Genomic DNA, 15,464 nt, shown 5'->3' with positions numbered 1-15,464 from the left:
GAAAAAAGAACCAGAATAAAAAGGGAAAACTACAAGAAAGAAAAAACAAAAAAGAATTTTAAAAAATGAAAATACTTTGCTTCAATCTGCATTCAGTCTCCAAAGTTCTTTCTCCAGATATGGATGGCATTTTCCATCACAAGTCTTTGGCAACTGTCTTAGATCATTGTATTACTGAGAAGAGCTAAGTCTAGCATAGTTGATTATCCTACAATGATGCTGTTACTGTGAAAATGTTCCCCTCATTCTACTCATTTTATCCAGAATCAGTTCGTGTAAATCTTTCCAGTTTTTTCTAAATCTTCCTGTTCAAGATGATGATTCATTAAAGAGGTTACCACTGAGAGAAGATGAGCTTTGAGGAAGACTGTGCAGAGTGAGTTGAAATATAAAATGTCTAAATAGTAGTCTCCAAATTGCTTTGTGTTCTGCTATTTAAATATCAATCTCCTGATAAAATAAAATAGCAGTTATTTAGAAGTTATACTATATTGTTTTACATCTTTGTCAATACATGCTCTGATTCTCAATGTTATGTTGTTTTTGTTTGCTTGTTGTTAAGTATTTCTTTCATACTAAAGTAATAAATAGATGATTCGTATTGAACATTGAGTAAACATGTGCTCTTCGACTTCAAACACTAAGCAGAAGCCAAAGCCCTGTTTTAAGCAGTTTTCCTCAGAGTTCCAGGCAAAGAGTAGAAAGAACAAACATTTTCCAATGTTCAAGAAGATAGTTACATGGGGATTGAAGTCCATCTATGTGTATGTGTGGATCCAGAGTTCTCAGGAAATCCTGTAATTGAAAGAAAAAAGTGTTTCAGATACTATGTTTGGGGTTCAGCAGTGGTCTTTATTAATGAAGTCACTAATTACTTATTAGTGACTTTTAAATGAAAAAAAGACAAGGATTGCATGAATCTCCTTTATGGATTTGATCTTTTTTGGGTTAATTAGCTACAAGCTGAGCTAAAAAATCCTGACAATTTAATAGGGAAGATATGAATTTTTTATAACATATTGGAGGCGATTTAAACATTTGCAGAGAGTTAGGGAAATTGCGCCAAGATGTGGCAAAAATTTAATGTATGGTGGGAAAAAGCAGTAGGTAGTACATGCATCATGAATTCAGAACATTGAAGGACATCTGTTCTCTTAGCTGTCATTGTATTTATACCCTATTTTTCTATTTTAAATAAATGAACCATTTCCATCTTTATTGTGTGCAATATGCAATTGATTATAAAAATAATAATACATACTGATTATAGAAAGGCCTGGAAAGATGTACACGAATTAATGCTGAGGGAAACAAGTAGAATCAGGAAGACGTTGTACATAGTAACAGCAAGATTGTGTGATGATCAACTATGAAAGCTCTGGAACTTCTCAACAATTCAGTGATCCAAGGAAATCCCAATAAACAGGATAGAAAATGCCATCTACATTCAGAGAGAGAATTATGGAGACTGAATATAAATCAACACATACTATATTCACTTTTTTTTGTCCTGATTTTTCTCATAAATGTGTATTTTTTAAAACAATGTACATTTATAACCAGGAAAACGTAAAAAGAAGAAAAAAACTTTTACACATAGCTGGAAAACAATAAAAATATATTAAATAAAAAAGTGTGTTGTTCCTACTTTACCTGCTTGGGTTGAATGGAATTACATTTATATAGTACTTTAAGATTTTCAAAGTACTTTACACATATTACTTAATAATAAACATAGCTTAATCTTTTAAGGAAGAAATCCAAAGGGATGTTCATTAAAACTAGTGCAAATAAATATGAACCCTCACTAAGTTTAAAAGCTTGTGAATTGCTAGGAGGACACTTCATGATGATGTTTTATCTCTAAGATTTTTTTTCACCTTTCTTTTTTATTATTTTTTCTGGTTATACATGTACGTTAACTTTTTAAGTACACATTTCTTTGTGAATCATATTAGGAGAGAAAAATTAGAACAAAAGAGAAAAACCATGAGAGAAAAAAAAAAAAAAACCAGGAAAAAAAAAAAAAGAAATGAATATAGCATGTGTTGATTTACATTCAGTCTCCTTAGTTCTTTTTCTGGATGCAGATGGCATTTTCTGTCCAAAGTCCATTGAATTGCTTCGAATCACTGAACCACTAAGAAAAACCATGTCTATTATCACTGATCATTGTACATTCTTGCTGTTGTTGTATACAATATATTCCTGCTTCTTCTTTCTCTCAGCATCTGTGCATTTAAATCATGTAAAATCTTTCTAAAATCAGCATCATTTTTATAAAACAGTAATATTCCATTATCTTCATGTACCACAACTTGTTCAGCCATTCTCCAACTACTGGGCATCTTTTCATTTTCCAATTCTTTGCTACCACAAAAAGAGCTGCTGCAAACATTTTTGCACATGTGGGTCATTTTCCCCTCCTTTATGATTTCCTTGGGATACAGACCCATTGGTGTCACTCTGACCCACTAGGATCAAAAGGTACACACAGTTTTAGAGCCATATAATCATAGTTCCAAATTGCTCTCCAGAATGCTTGGATCATTTCAGAACACCACTAACAAGGCATTAATATCCCAGTTCTCTCACATTCCCTCCGATATTTATTGTTATTTCATTCTATCATCTTAGCAATCTAAGAGGTGTGAGGTGGTACCTCAGAGTTGTTTTAATTTGCATTTCTCTAACCAATAATGATTTAGAGCATTTTTCATATGATTATAAATGACTTTAATTTCATCATCTGAAAATTGTCTATTCATACCCTTTGACCATTTATCAATTGAGGAATGACTTATATTATAAATTTGACATAGTTCTTTATATATTTTAAAATTGAGAGCTTTATCAGAAACAATTGCTATAAATTTTTCTCCAGCTTTGTACTTCCTTTTAAATCTTGTTTCTGTTGCTTTTGTTTGTGTAAAACCTTTTAAATTTAATATAATCAAAGCTTTTCATTTTGCATTTCATAATATTCTCTTAGCTTATGGACCTATATTATGAATGGATCTCTTAGAGATCCCTTGGTTAACTTCAACCTGGTTTAACCCATCTGCTGAAATGGTTTACACGGGTGTGAGTTCTGTACATGCTCTTACCCCAAAGGTACTAGTCTTCCCTGAACACACCCTACACCTGAAGCTATATGAATATAATGGAATACTATTATTCTATATGAAATAACAAGTAGGTGGCTTTCAGAAAAACCTGGAAAGACTTATATGCTTGAAGTGAGCAGAACCAGGAGATCACTATACACAGTTACAACAACAGCATGTGATAATCAACTATGATAAACTTAGTTTTTCTCTGCCATACAGTGATTCAAGACAATTTCAAAAGACTTGAGATGGAAAATGCTAACTGCACCTAGAGACAGAACAATGGAAACTGTACAGATGGAAGCATTTTGTCTTCATTTTGGGGAGGTTTTTATCTTGTGATTTTCCTTTTTTGTTCTGATTTTTCTCTAGCAACATAACTAATATATAAATATATTTAAAATGATTGTGAATGTATAACCTAGATCAGATTGCTTGCTGTCTTAGAGATAAAAGAGGGAAAAGAGAAAATTTTGGAACTCAAAATTTATGGAAGTGAATGTTAAAAACTATCTTTGGATGTAATGGGAAAAATAAAATATAATTTACAAGAAAAAATAGGGCAACTAGGTAGCACATTGGCTAGAGCACCAGCCCTGAACAATCTGGTCTCAGACACGTAATACTTCCTAGCTCTGTGACCTGGGCAAGTCACTTAACCCCAATTGCTTCAGGAAAAACAAATAAATAAATAAATAAAAACTACCCCCAAAATTATTATCAGTAATATTGGACAGTAGAATGAATTTTGTATTGCTTTTCATTGACTGTGAGAAATAAAAGTGGCTGTTACTACTTCTCATAGTAAAAATTAGATGAAGAGATTCAGGGAATGCCATTCTGTACTCAGGCTTTCAGAGAGAACCTTAAAAAAAAGAAAAAAGGCCTATAGTCTGAAAATCAAGGAGAAAAATATATAGAGTAGCAGGCAAGGATTCTAAACCAGGTCAGGAGTTTGGAAAACAGAAGAATATGAAATGGAAGAGGAAGGGGGCAAAATAACCATTGAATACCTGGAACTAAGAAACAATAATTTTCTTTCAGAAAAGAAGAAAGATGAATACTCTCAGAAGGTTACAACTATTTGTCCTTTAAGGAATGATGTAGCTCCATAGAATATGACCATTTCCCACCTGTACATCTAGTAATGGTCAGAGGAAGAAGAGAAGATTACTGGAAGTCTCTGACTCCCTGTCATAGGGGAACTGAAACAATTCTATGTTATTCTGATAGCAACATGGGTCTTTTGTCTCCCAATATCCAAAAACTAACAGAGAAAATCCCTAAACTTAAAAAAAAAAAATTGGAGACTGGCTCATTCTATATTGCCCAGGCTGGAAGGGCAGCTCACAGGACCAAACTAATTACTAAGTGTGGACTTTTGACTTGCTCCATTTCTACTATGGGCCATTTCTACCACTTCTACTTTGCCCATCCTCAGGCAGCTCGATGGCAACAACTCCCAAGGACTTCCATATTGTTGCCAAATTGAGTATGAACACTCAATTAGCCATAGTCTTGATACAGACCAGAAATCCTGAATTGAAAAGATATACCAACATTAGCCTCTCCATGTAGCAGAGAGAAAAGCATGTTTCACCATGTTCTGCTAGACTTTTCAAAACAAATGGCATCTACCCACTTTTGATGATTCATATGGACACAAATGATCCTCCCAAAAGGAAACCAGGAAAATACTACCGATGATTATAAAGTCCTAGACAAGAAACTAAAGGGCATAGGGATAAAGGTGTTATTTTCTTCTGGGCTACCCATTGAAGATGAGATACAATTAAAAAGAAACACTTTAGAGACAAATCAGAAGTTAAGATGATTTCTGAGAATGGGATTTGGATTTCTGAAATGACTTAAAATCTAAGAATTGTAATTTCCTGGCCAGGGACAGATTATACCTAACAAAAACTATTAAGCACCTATTTGCTTAATGTCTTACAAATCTATTAAAAAAAATTTAACTAAATGTGATTTAGTATAGATTGGGGAATGAATAAAAAAGATTATGGCATGTGTGTTACCATGCCATAAGAAATCAAGCATATAAAGAATTCAGAGAAGAATAAAGAATATATATAGACTGATATTTAGTGAAGCAAGTAGATACAGGAAAATAACATAAATACAAAAACCTCATATAAAAAGCAATAGAAATCCAGGATATTATGCAATTATAATGATGGACTTGATCCCATAAAAGAAATGAAAAATGTATTTCCTCTTCTTCTTTCAAAAGGTTATAGGTAATGAGTGTAGAAATTATCTGGACTTTGCGACACAGCTAATATATTGCTTAGTTTTGCTAAATGATTTTTTTCTTTTTAAAAAAAATTTTTTTAGCAAAAAAGAAGACAAAAGAGAGAATGGAGCCAAAATTTCAGACTAAGGCCAAGTTTTCTCCCAAACTGCTTCAAATTCCTTTAAATAATGACTCTAAACAAATTTTAAAGCATCAGAACACACAAAGATGGAGTGGAACATTTTCCAGCCAAAGACAACTTAGATCAGCAGAAAAGGTCTGTGGCATTAGGATAGGAATAAGCACACAGTTTTGGTGCAGCTCACACCAGTGTAGCCCTGGTCCCAGTGCCAGGAAAAAAAAAAAAAGAGAGAGAGAGAGAGAAGGGAAAAGGGAACTATTCAGTTTTTTTTTTCCTCCCTTCCCTATCTTCTTTTTTTTTTTTTAATTGATCTCTCATTTTTACCACCTTTATTTCTGAATATTTCCCTTTTGCCTTCTCTTTTGACAAAATTTTTAAAATACATGCTGGAAAGTAGTTGGTAAAAACGAATATAAAATCAAATATTTTCTTATGAGGGTTTACAAATAAAGGAGGAGGAAGGGAAAAAGGAATCGAATATATTACTAAAACAGATCGGCTTTGCTTACAGATTAGGTAGGTGTACATTAAAACTGAAGTCAGGAACTCCCTGTTTGCCTTAGTTTCCTTAACTATAAATGAAATAAACAAAAAATACACACACACACACACACACACACACACACACACACACACACACCTGCCAGGAACAATGTCTCAGGGCTTGACTATGCCATTTGGTATTTGTGGAAGAGTCTATAAGATCAGCTGAAAAAAACTTAATCCAATTGTGGCATTAGCTCAACAAAACTCTGATATAAAGAAATGATGAACAGGCTGGCTTCAGAAAAGACTAGAAAGACTTAGATGAACTGATGCTGAGGAAAAGCAGGAAAACATTGTACATAGTAACAGTGAGATTATGTGATGATCAAATATGATAGATTTAATTTTTCTCAGCAATTCCAATAAAATTTGCATGGAAAATGTCATCTGTATCCAGTGAAAGAACTATACTATAGTATATATATAGGGGTCCTCAAACTATGGCCCATGGGCCAGATGCAGCAGTTAAAGATGTTTATCCCCCTCATCCAGGACTATGAAGTTTCTTTATTTAAAGGCCCACAAAACAAAGTTTTTGTTTTTATGATAGTCCGGCCCTCCAATAGCCTGAGGGACAGTGAACTGGCCCCCTATTTAAAAAGTTTGAAGACCCCTGAACTATAGAGACTATATACAGATTGAAGCATACAGTTTTCACTTTTTTTCTGCTTTTTTTTTCTTTTTCATGATTTTTCCTTTTTGTTATTTTTCTCTATCAACATGGCTCATATGGAAATATCATTAAAAATTAATGTTCATGTATAACCTAAAAAATTAAAAACATTAATAAAAAAACAATTTTTTTAAAAAAGAAAGCTCTCATAAAAACAAACAACAATGCCCCCATAAAGCCAGGGAATATTCTCTCATAAAGAGAAACAACATGAATGGGAAGAGTAGATAGGCAGAGGAATCACATCTAATGGGCAAACTTGTGGGGAACAACAGATCACTGTTAAGATCTTCACCCCATGATAGAGTTCTGTTAAGAAATCTTGGTGTGACAGGACTACACACAATAACAGACCAAAGGGAAGCCATTAAATACCAAGGAATTGAAAGACTAGGCAATTTGAACGTCTACTACAAGCAGGTTGCCATAAAATCAATAAATACCTACTGCTGTCGAGAACATAGCCAGACTTCTTTGTAAACAGAATCAAGGCAGGGAAGAGGAATGGACCAAGAGGGGTCCGAAGAGAAGAGATCCCTCCTCAATTGTAAAGAGACTGTTGGGATAAGTGATGGCCCAGAAGATAAAGTCTCAAATGAAGATAAAACTAAGTATTTCTGCCTGCTACCCAGAGCAGAATAAACAATATTAACTGAAAACAGAGAAAAAACAGAGCTGTCCAATTATTAACTTGTACCTGTTTTCTCTGCTTGAGAATAAAATTTAAAGAAGAAAGAAAAAAATGAAAATGATTAATTAAATTGATATTCAAGCAAGAACAACAGAGCAATTAAATGTTTTTGATTAAATCAAACCTTGGAGTCCAAGAAAATTACATAGGTACTGATAAAATTTCTAGATAAGATTGCTCAACCACTGCTGGTGATATTTGTAAGACTGTTTAGCATAGGGGAGATAATGGAAGCCTAGAGAAGGGAAAATATTATCATTTTTAAAAGAAAAAAGATGAATATTATTCTAAATCCAATAAGATTAATTTCAATATATTAAGATTTACTCTTGGGTTCAAGAAATAAACTTCATTTCAATATATTCTTATTTTTTAAGTACATGTAAAGATAGTTTTCAACATTTGTTTCTGTAAGATTTTGTGTGAGCAATCTCACCCAGAAATTTTGTTCTCCCTCCTTCCCCCATATCCTCCCTTCTCAAGTCCACAAGCAACCCGATAAAGAAATAAACTTCTGAGGTACTACATAGGGATAATAAAATTAATAGTTTGTCTGGAGAGAGATCTATGAGTTAGTGAACTTGTAATAGAAAAAGTTCAGTTTCTAGAATAAGGAGGTGAATAGTCCCCCTGGTAAAAGTCCAAATATACTCTAATGTTCATTTCTGAATCCTACATTTTCAGAATTACATTAGTGGGCAGGACAGTATCCAAATAAATGCAATCTGGATAATAAATAGCTTGGAGCACATGCCACCTAAGAACTGATTGAACAAACTGAAGTTATTTATCCTAAAAGTAACATAATAATTATCTTTAAATGGTTGAAAGGCCCAACAAATGGAAAAGGAATTACATTTGTTCTGTTTAACTCTCAAGGGCAGACCTGGGAGCAATGTATAGGTTAAGCACAAATTTAAGTTTGATCTAAAGAAAAAATGCTCTAGCAATTAAAGTTATTCAAAAATTGAATGGCACAGTGAGCCACAGTGAGTGGTAGAAGGTCTTGTTGGAGGCCTTCAAGCAAAGGTTGAGGGTTAAGTTGCAATGGTCATTCTTTTTAGAAGGTCTTATTGGAAGCCTTTAAGCAAAGGTTAACAATTAAGTTGCCATGGTCATTCTTTTTCAGTTATATAGTTTGGATTAAATGGGTTTGCTTTCAACTCTGAAATTCTGTGATTCTCCCTTGACAATAACTACTCATCACAGTGAGACAGTCAACCACAACATTATGAGAAGTTCCTTGAAAGAAGCTGTGGTCATTTTCAGGATTCCTTCACTACTTCCCCATCTGAGGCATGTGTGATCATGCGGGACAAAAAGAGTTGTCTCAAGCCAGGATCATCAGGAAAAATGGGAATTTCCTGAAACTGAGCAATTCCACTAGCTCAGGGCAGTTTTCCTGGTCAACAGGAGGGGAGGAAAACTCTTAAAGGTCACAACTAATATCTGGGGATATGTGAAAACCAAGAGCTTTTTGAAAATGAAGGCATGGCAGCCAGGTAATCCAGTAAATAAGGGTGTTGGGTCCAGTCAGGAAGACCTGACTTCAAATTCTATCGCAGACATTTACTAGCTAGATTATATGGGCAAGTCACTTAACTTCAGTTTCCTCACATGTAAAATAGGAATAATAATTGCACCTACCTCACAGAGCTTTTTTGAGCATCAAATGAAATAACATTCAGCTCTGCAAGCCTTTAAGTTCTACATACAAACTATTATTATTTTCTTCATATAAAATTAATTTTAATAAATAAAATTCTCTTGTCTTATTTGTTTATTTGTCTTATTAATGTTATTTCTTCTGGAATACTATGTCTTTTTTTCTAGTTTATAAAGAATTTGAAATTATTATCTTTGTGAATAAACACTTGAATGTCCTAGGACAGCTACATGTTTAAAGAATTCCTTTATTAGTTCCTTTATAAAGGAGGAAATTTCCACTCAATGGAAAAAAAATTTAAGAGGGAATCTTTAAGGGATCTTTGATAGAAAAATGGTGATTGAACATTGAGTCAGACTGCTCTCCAGCCCTTGCTGTTGTCAACAGAAATTGGTGCCTGAAGTCCATCCCTACTAAATAACAACTGGTATCAGATGTATCCATTTGTGGATAAAGCAGCTGAAAGAAGAATGGGGCCATGTTGTGTGGCCTTTCATCCACCTTTAATCACTAAGCAGTTCCATTCCTAAACCTGAGTCTTATCTCTAGGGTTCAAAGCCTTGAAGGAAGGTAGAGAACAGAGAATCAATTGTTTTCTAATTAGTGGCAGGGTATCTGAGCAGGGGTCCCTCTGGCAATGTCCTGTGCAGGTGAGCTTCTTAATATAGAGCCCTGAATGTTTCAGTCTGGATTATTCTGTCCCCTCCCTCCAATTATGGTTTGACATTTTATAAGCAGTTTCACTCACAAATGAGTAGGGGTTGTTGGCTAGAGAGTAATCACCTGTACTGGGGGTAAGGGTATAAATCACTTAGTCCTGACTTGGTTCATAGACATTATCATCCATCCGACTGTACTGGAATAAGCCAATTCAGGTAAGCATTTTTGATTCATGTGTTACTGTTGGTTGTGGACATAATGAATGAGGTGGGAGGAAGGGAGGGTTGTTACTGAAGGAGAATGGGGACATCTCAGTATAGTGATGGATAAAACACTTACTAAATTCTAATACTCTGTGCCAGACTCTGCGTAATAATATGAGTAAGGTTCCAAAGAATTGTAGGCATCTTATTCTACAGTGCCCTGAGCCAAAAGAAGCTAACAAATTCCCCTTTTCAAATCTACCCACTATGGCCAGCTGGATGAAAGGTTTCTGCAGTTTGTCTGTGTCTGCATTTGTTCCAATCTGTGCATATCTAGGCATGAAATAAATACCCTAATTCAGACATCAATATTTCCAGTCCTTTAGATATATGGAAACAATTCTAATTTCTATAGTCTTTAAAGTTTTAAAGGCACTGTCCTCCCAACAAACCTTTTTGTAAGTTTATTGACCCCTTTCTGGTAGATGATCAAACAAGATTTGAGAAGTCAAGTCATTTGTTTAAGGTGGTAGAGTCAAGGTGTGTTAAAGGCAGGATCCGAAATTAGCCATCACCAGCTCCAAATTCAGCATTCTTTTTGTTATGTTGCCCTACCTCTGTAGATAATGGTGAAAAAGCAAGGAATGACATTTTCTTACATCTATGTAGCATTCACAACAACCTGAAAGGTAAGTAGAGTAAAAATTATCATCTCCATTTTATGGATAGGAACAGTGAGACTTTAAGAACTTTAAAAATTTTGCCTAAAGTCACTCAGTAATCATCTGAGATAGAAACCAGACTGAGGTCTATGGACTCCCAATCCAGTGCTCTTTGTACTACTCTACGTTGCCTGTGAAGGAAGGCTAATTTAGGTCATTTTACAAAAAGAGGCATTCAAAATAATTGCGTTGGGACTTTGATAGAACAATTGCTTTTGAAGGCTGTTCATTATGATTTGAAGATTTGGACTGCGTAGATCTATTTTTCTTTTCTTTGATTTCCCCCTCATATGACATATCCCTATCCCAAAAAATAATGTTGACAGGAAAATAAGAAGGTGTGTGTATGTAGCAGTGCCTTGGCGATGGTGGGATGCTATAGCATTTTTATGGGCTGGTTCAATAGTATGAGCTTCAAGGCCTTTAAAAAAAATTGTATTAGAATCAAAAATATCTTCATCCTCCTTATATCCCCCTGGATTAACATAAGTCATTAGTACAGCCTGTCACTAAAAACAAAATGGTAAGTGAAGGTAGGGGAAAAGAGAGCACAGGTTAATCAGACAGAAATGAATAAGCAGAAATACAGGAAATTCCACAACCAATTAAATACTGAAATGAGAAAAGAATTTAAGGGAAGGAGATGTAGGGAGGTAGCAAAGAGATGAATTATTTTTTTAATCCAGTCAGTCAATAACCATTAAAAATATGGCAGGCACTGTGATAAGTGCTAGCGATACAAATAAAAGCAAGAAAAAAAATGATCTTTTCTTTCCTGGTGGTCACATTTTGATGGGGCAGGATAAAGAGTGTGCAAATATCTGTGTGTATATGAGATAGCATAGAGAGGAGATGGTAGGCAATTTCAGAAGATATGAAAAACAGAGGTAGGGGCAAGTGAAACAAAGACTTAAGAAGATGGGATTCTAGCCAAATCATGAATCCAGGAGGTAGAGATGAAGAGGGAAAGCATTGGAGGCATGGATGGCAGCCAGTGAAAAGGCATGGGATTCAAAGATTGTCTTGTCTAAGGAACAGCAAATAATCCAGTGTAGAGATTTTAGACTGTGAAGGGGAATAAAATTTAAGAAATAACTATAGGAAGAGGCTAAACTAGGAAGGCCTTTAAGTGCCAGACAGAGGATTTTAATTTGATCCTTGAGGTAACAGGGGGTTTAAATGTGGGCATTGACAGGGTCAGACTTTCTATACTCGATAGAAATTACCTTGACAATTAAATGGAAAATGAATTCAGTCAGAGAACAACTAGAGGCAGAGAGAAGTTAGAAGGCTATTGAGATAGTCCAAGCAAAGAGTGAATAGAAGGTAAAAATGAAAAGATTTGACTATGTATTTGTGAAGTGAGTGAAAGCCAAGGATCAAGAATAACACTAGAGTTATCATGTCCTTTCTCAGAAGGAAGTTCAGAAGCAAGCGTTTGGAAGGAAAGATGATGAATTGTTTTAGAGTTTAATATGTCTGAGGAACAAAAAAAATAAAGTGAAAAATGCCCAGCAGAGAACAAAAGAAAACCTATCTGGAAGCAAAGAAAACATGGACAGTTATGAATAGAGTGTCTTCTATTGTTGTATGTGCTTTCTTGAAATGGAAATTCATTGTTGCCTATTTTGAAATCTCTCTGATCTTTCTTTAGGCACATGGCATTTTTTCCCCCTGTCTTTCCTTTCCTATTGTGTTTTTCCCTATTTTTCTTTTAAGTTTTAAATAAATAAATACATTAAAAAGATTCTATGGGCCATCTCATACAAGAGATAGAGGTGTGAAATTGGAAATTATGAGAAAAATTTGGCTAAATGTATAAATCTGGGAATTGTCTCCTTTGAGATGATAGTTGAACCCATGGCAGCTGATAAAATCACCAGTTGAGGGAGTAAAGAAGAGAAGAGCACCTAAGTTAAAATTTTAGAAAATGCCTAATGTTAGTGACCTGAACAAAAATCCATCCAATGAGGCTGATAAAGTAGAAGGAGAAACAGAAGAGAATGTTGTCATGAAAACAAAGGGAGGAAAGAGTAATTAGTGAGTGATATTGTTAAAAGCTGAACATAGATCAAGGTGGATGAAGAGGTCTAAAAAAAGCCATTAGATTTGCTCATTAAGAAATAGATGGTAACTTTGGAGTGAACTATTTTATTAATTATACACTGTGTTATTAAGCATTTAAATGGAGTAGGAGATAGAGGGAAGACTCAGTGGTCTCGTTACCTTAGTCTTAACAAGAAGGGCAGAGATATAAAAGGCAGCTAGGTGGTATAATGGATAGAATACTCATCTGGAGTCAGGAAGACTACTTTCCTGAGTTCAAATCAGACATTTCCTGTTTGTGTGACCCTGGGCAAGTCATGTAGCCCAATTTGCCTCAGTTTCTCAAATGTCAAATGAACTAAAGAAGGACATGGCCAAGAAAATGCCAAATTATATCACAAAGAGTTGGATGCTGTTTGAAAAAAAATGACTGAACAACAATGGTTCAGTCGACAGAGGCCTGGGCTGGAATCAGGAAAATGAGTTCAAATTTGGTCTCAGACACATTACTAGTTATGTCACTCGGAGCAAATTAATCTTTCTGAGCCTTAATTCTGTACTATCCAAAATGGAATAAAATAAAAAAAGATCACATTTCACAATTCTGAAATTTCTTACAATTCTAACATTCTGCAATTAAAAAATTTGACTTGGTAGAATTTTTGTAACTAAACAATTAAACATTCCAGATCTGATATTGCCAATACTCTTGGCTTAAAGTAGGCCCAACAATGGTAGGTGTCTTGTTTTCTCCTCAGTGGAGTATTTCCCACAGCACCACTATCTTCAGATTCCCTTAAAATTACTCAAGCTTTCTAGCAGAGGAGAACATTCTCAGGATATTAGGAATCCTGTGCTTTCTTTCATCTGCTGAACTCACAATATTTTGTCCTTAATGATAATATAGATTCCATATCTTAGGGAGTTTTTTGCTTGTCAACCCTCCCCCAAGGTCCAGAGGATATGCCATTATTGGATCTGAATTTCTGATGAATACATGAAAATCTTGTCTCTGAAAATTTATCCACATTTTATGGCTATCAAAGTATTATCAGCACTTTTTGCTAAAGTGAAATATATCCAGGTCCCTGAAACATTTGATTATAAAAACAAAAATTGCTAAGAGCTAAAAGAGAACTTGGTGACAGAATATATTACATTTGGAAGAAATTTTACACTGCAATGGTAGAGCTGGAGTGGATCTTATTTTAAAGCTGAAGAAATTTTCTCTGAAAAGCCCTAAATTTCAATAGCAAATTAAGGTTTTCAAAGTACTCTCTTCCCAACAACTGTGTGAGCTGCACGTGTTGTTGTCCCCATGTTACAGATGAGGAATTGAGGCTTGATAATTGAGCCCAAATCTAAGTCCTACTTTCTAGCTCCCAGGACAGGATGTCTCTGAACCCCAAAGTGGAGAATTATCTTTCTGAAAGTCTCAAAGTGCCGTAATAGCAGGGAACCAGGGTTGGAGCACAGGCTTCAGATAGGCAATCAAGTGCTCCCTCCACTGATCTACATAGCCTTCCACTGACAAAGGTTTCCTGTCTGCATTTGGTTTGCATAATTAATATTTGTGGAATTGAATTGAACTGCATTGAGCAAATATTCTTCATCATATTTTACTTCATTCAACAGGACGCTGATTCATTTCTATTCTTTGGAGGAAAACCATGCTTACATTTGTCGTGATGAGTATGTTGATGTTGCCAATTGTTGGTAAGTGAATATCCTTTTTCAAATTCAACATAGAATAAGATATCTGACTAGTTTAAAAGATGTCCTTTTGAATAAGATCTTAGTTTTGCTGGGAAAATGGGGGGATGGGGACTGAGGAGAAAAAGGTGATACTTTTCTGTAAGTGTAAATGCAGAAAATATTTATATATATTGGAAATTCAAGATGGGCATAAATGACTTGGCCCACACTCTCAGATCAGTAGAGAATATACTGGGACCTCCCTCTATTGGTACATTATAAGAGCTCATGATTATATTCTTTAATATTTGAATTATTTTCAAATTATATTCAAAATTATATGAGTATCTAAACTTATTGGTATGGGCTCTCTCATGCCCTAGCAGATGATTTCACGTGACAGTTTTCTGTGAAAAAATGAAAAAGAAAAAAAAAGTTCTTTTGGTGGCTGACCAACTTCCTTGTAATGAGCCTCCCCAAACATAATTGTGCTGGTCCTCATGAAACAGAAAAACATCATATTCAGAACTCAAGATTTTCTATTTTCAAAAAATGACCACAGTCTGTGGAAGCTTAGTTTCCTTCTCTGTAATAGAGAGACAATAATGCTTATCCTGATCACCACGAAAGTCAGAAGGCTCAAATTCTGCCTTTGACATTGACTGTGTGATTGATTTTAAGCAAGTGATTTAATTTTCCTGGGCTTCAATTTCTACATTTGTATAATCAGATGGTCGGAGGGTGAAGAGGTTTACTAGATGAACTCTTGGGCTACTGATAGTTCTAGCACTATAAAAAATTATAAATAGCACTTGGAAAATAAGACAAAATCTACAAATATCAGGGATTGTTATATAAAGTACCACTAACATATAGTTTTAAAATTAATTTTAGCTGTATAAATCTTCTTGTCTACTCATTTATCAGTCTAGTTATACTATCTTATTTTTCTCATCTCTATTTTGTCATCCAAACTGAATTTTTTATAACTTCTTTCCAGATGAACCTTCCTTGATTAATAAATAAATTAAACCTAAACCCCTATAGTGTTCAATG

At 34.6% G+C, this 15,464-nt stretch overlaps 1 protein-coding gene across 1 annotated transcript in view; it reads left to right on the top strand.

The window, feature by feature from the left end:
* The first annotated feature begins 14,401 nt into the window (after positions 1–14,401).
* Positions 14,402–15,464, top strand: part of OC90 (otoconin 90) — a 49,739-nt gene continuing 48,676 nt past the window's right edge. The window contains exon 1 of the mRNA XM_051974780.1: positions 14,402–14,429. Within this exon, the coding sequence (XP_051830740.1) occupies positions 14,402–14,429 (28 nt within the window). The remainder of the gene's footprint in view (positions 14,430–15,464) is intronic.

Source organism: Antechinus flavipes, chromosome 1 (genome assembly GCF_016432865.1).
Source record: "Antechinus flavipes isolate AdamAnt ecotype Samford, QLD, Australia chromosome 1, AdamAnt_v2, whole genome shotgun sequence".
Taxonomy (NCBI): Eukaryota; Metazoa; Chordata; class Mammalia; order Dasyuromorphia; family Dasyuridae; genus Antechinus; species Antechinus flavipes.
Note: the sequence above shows the minus strand (reverse complement) of the source record. Positions and strands in the feature narration are given on the sequence as shown.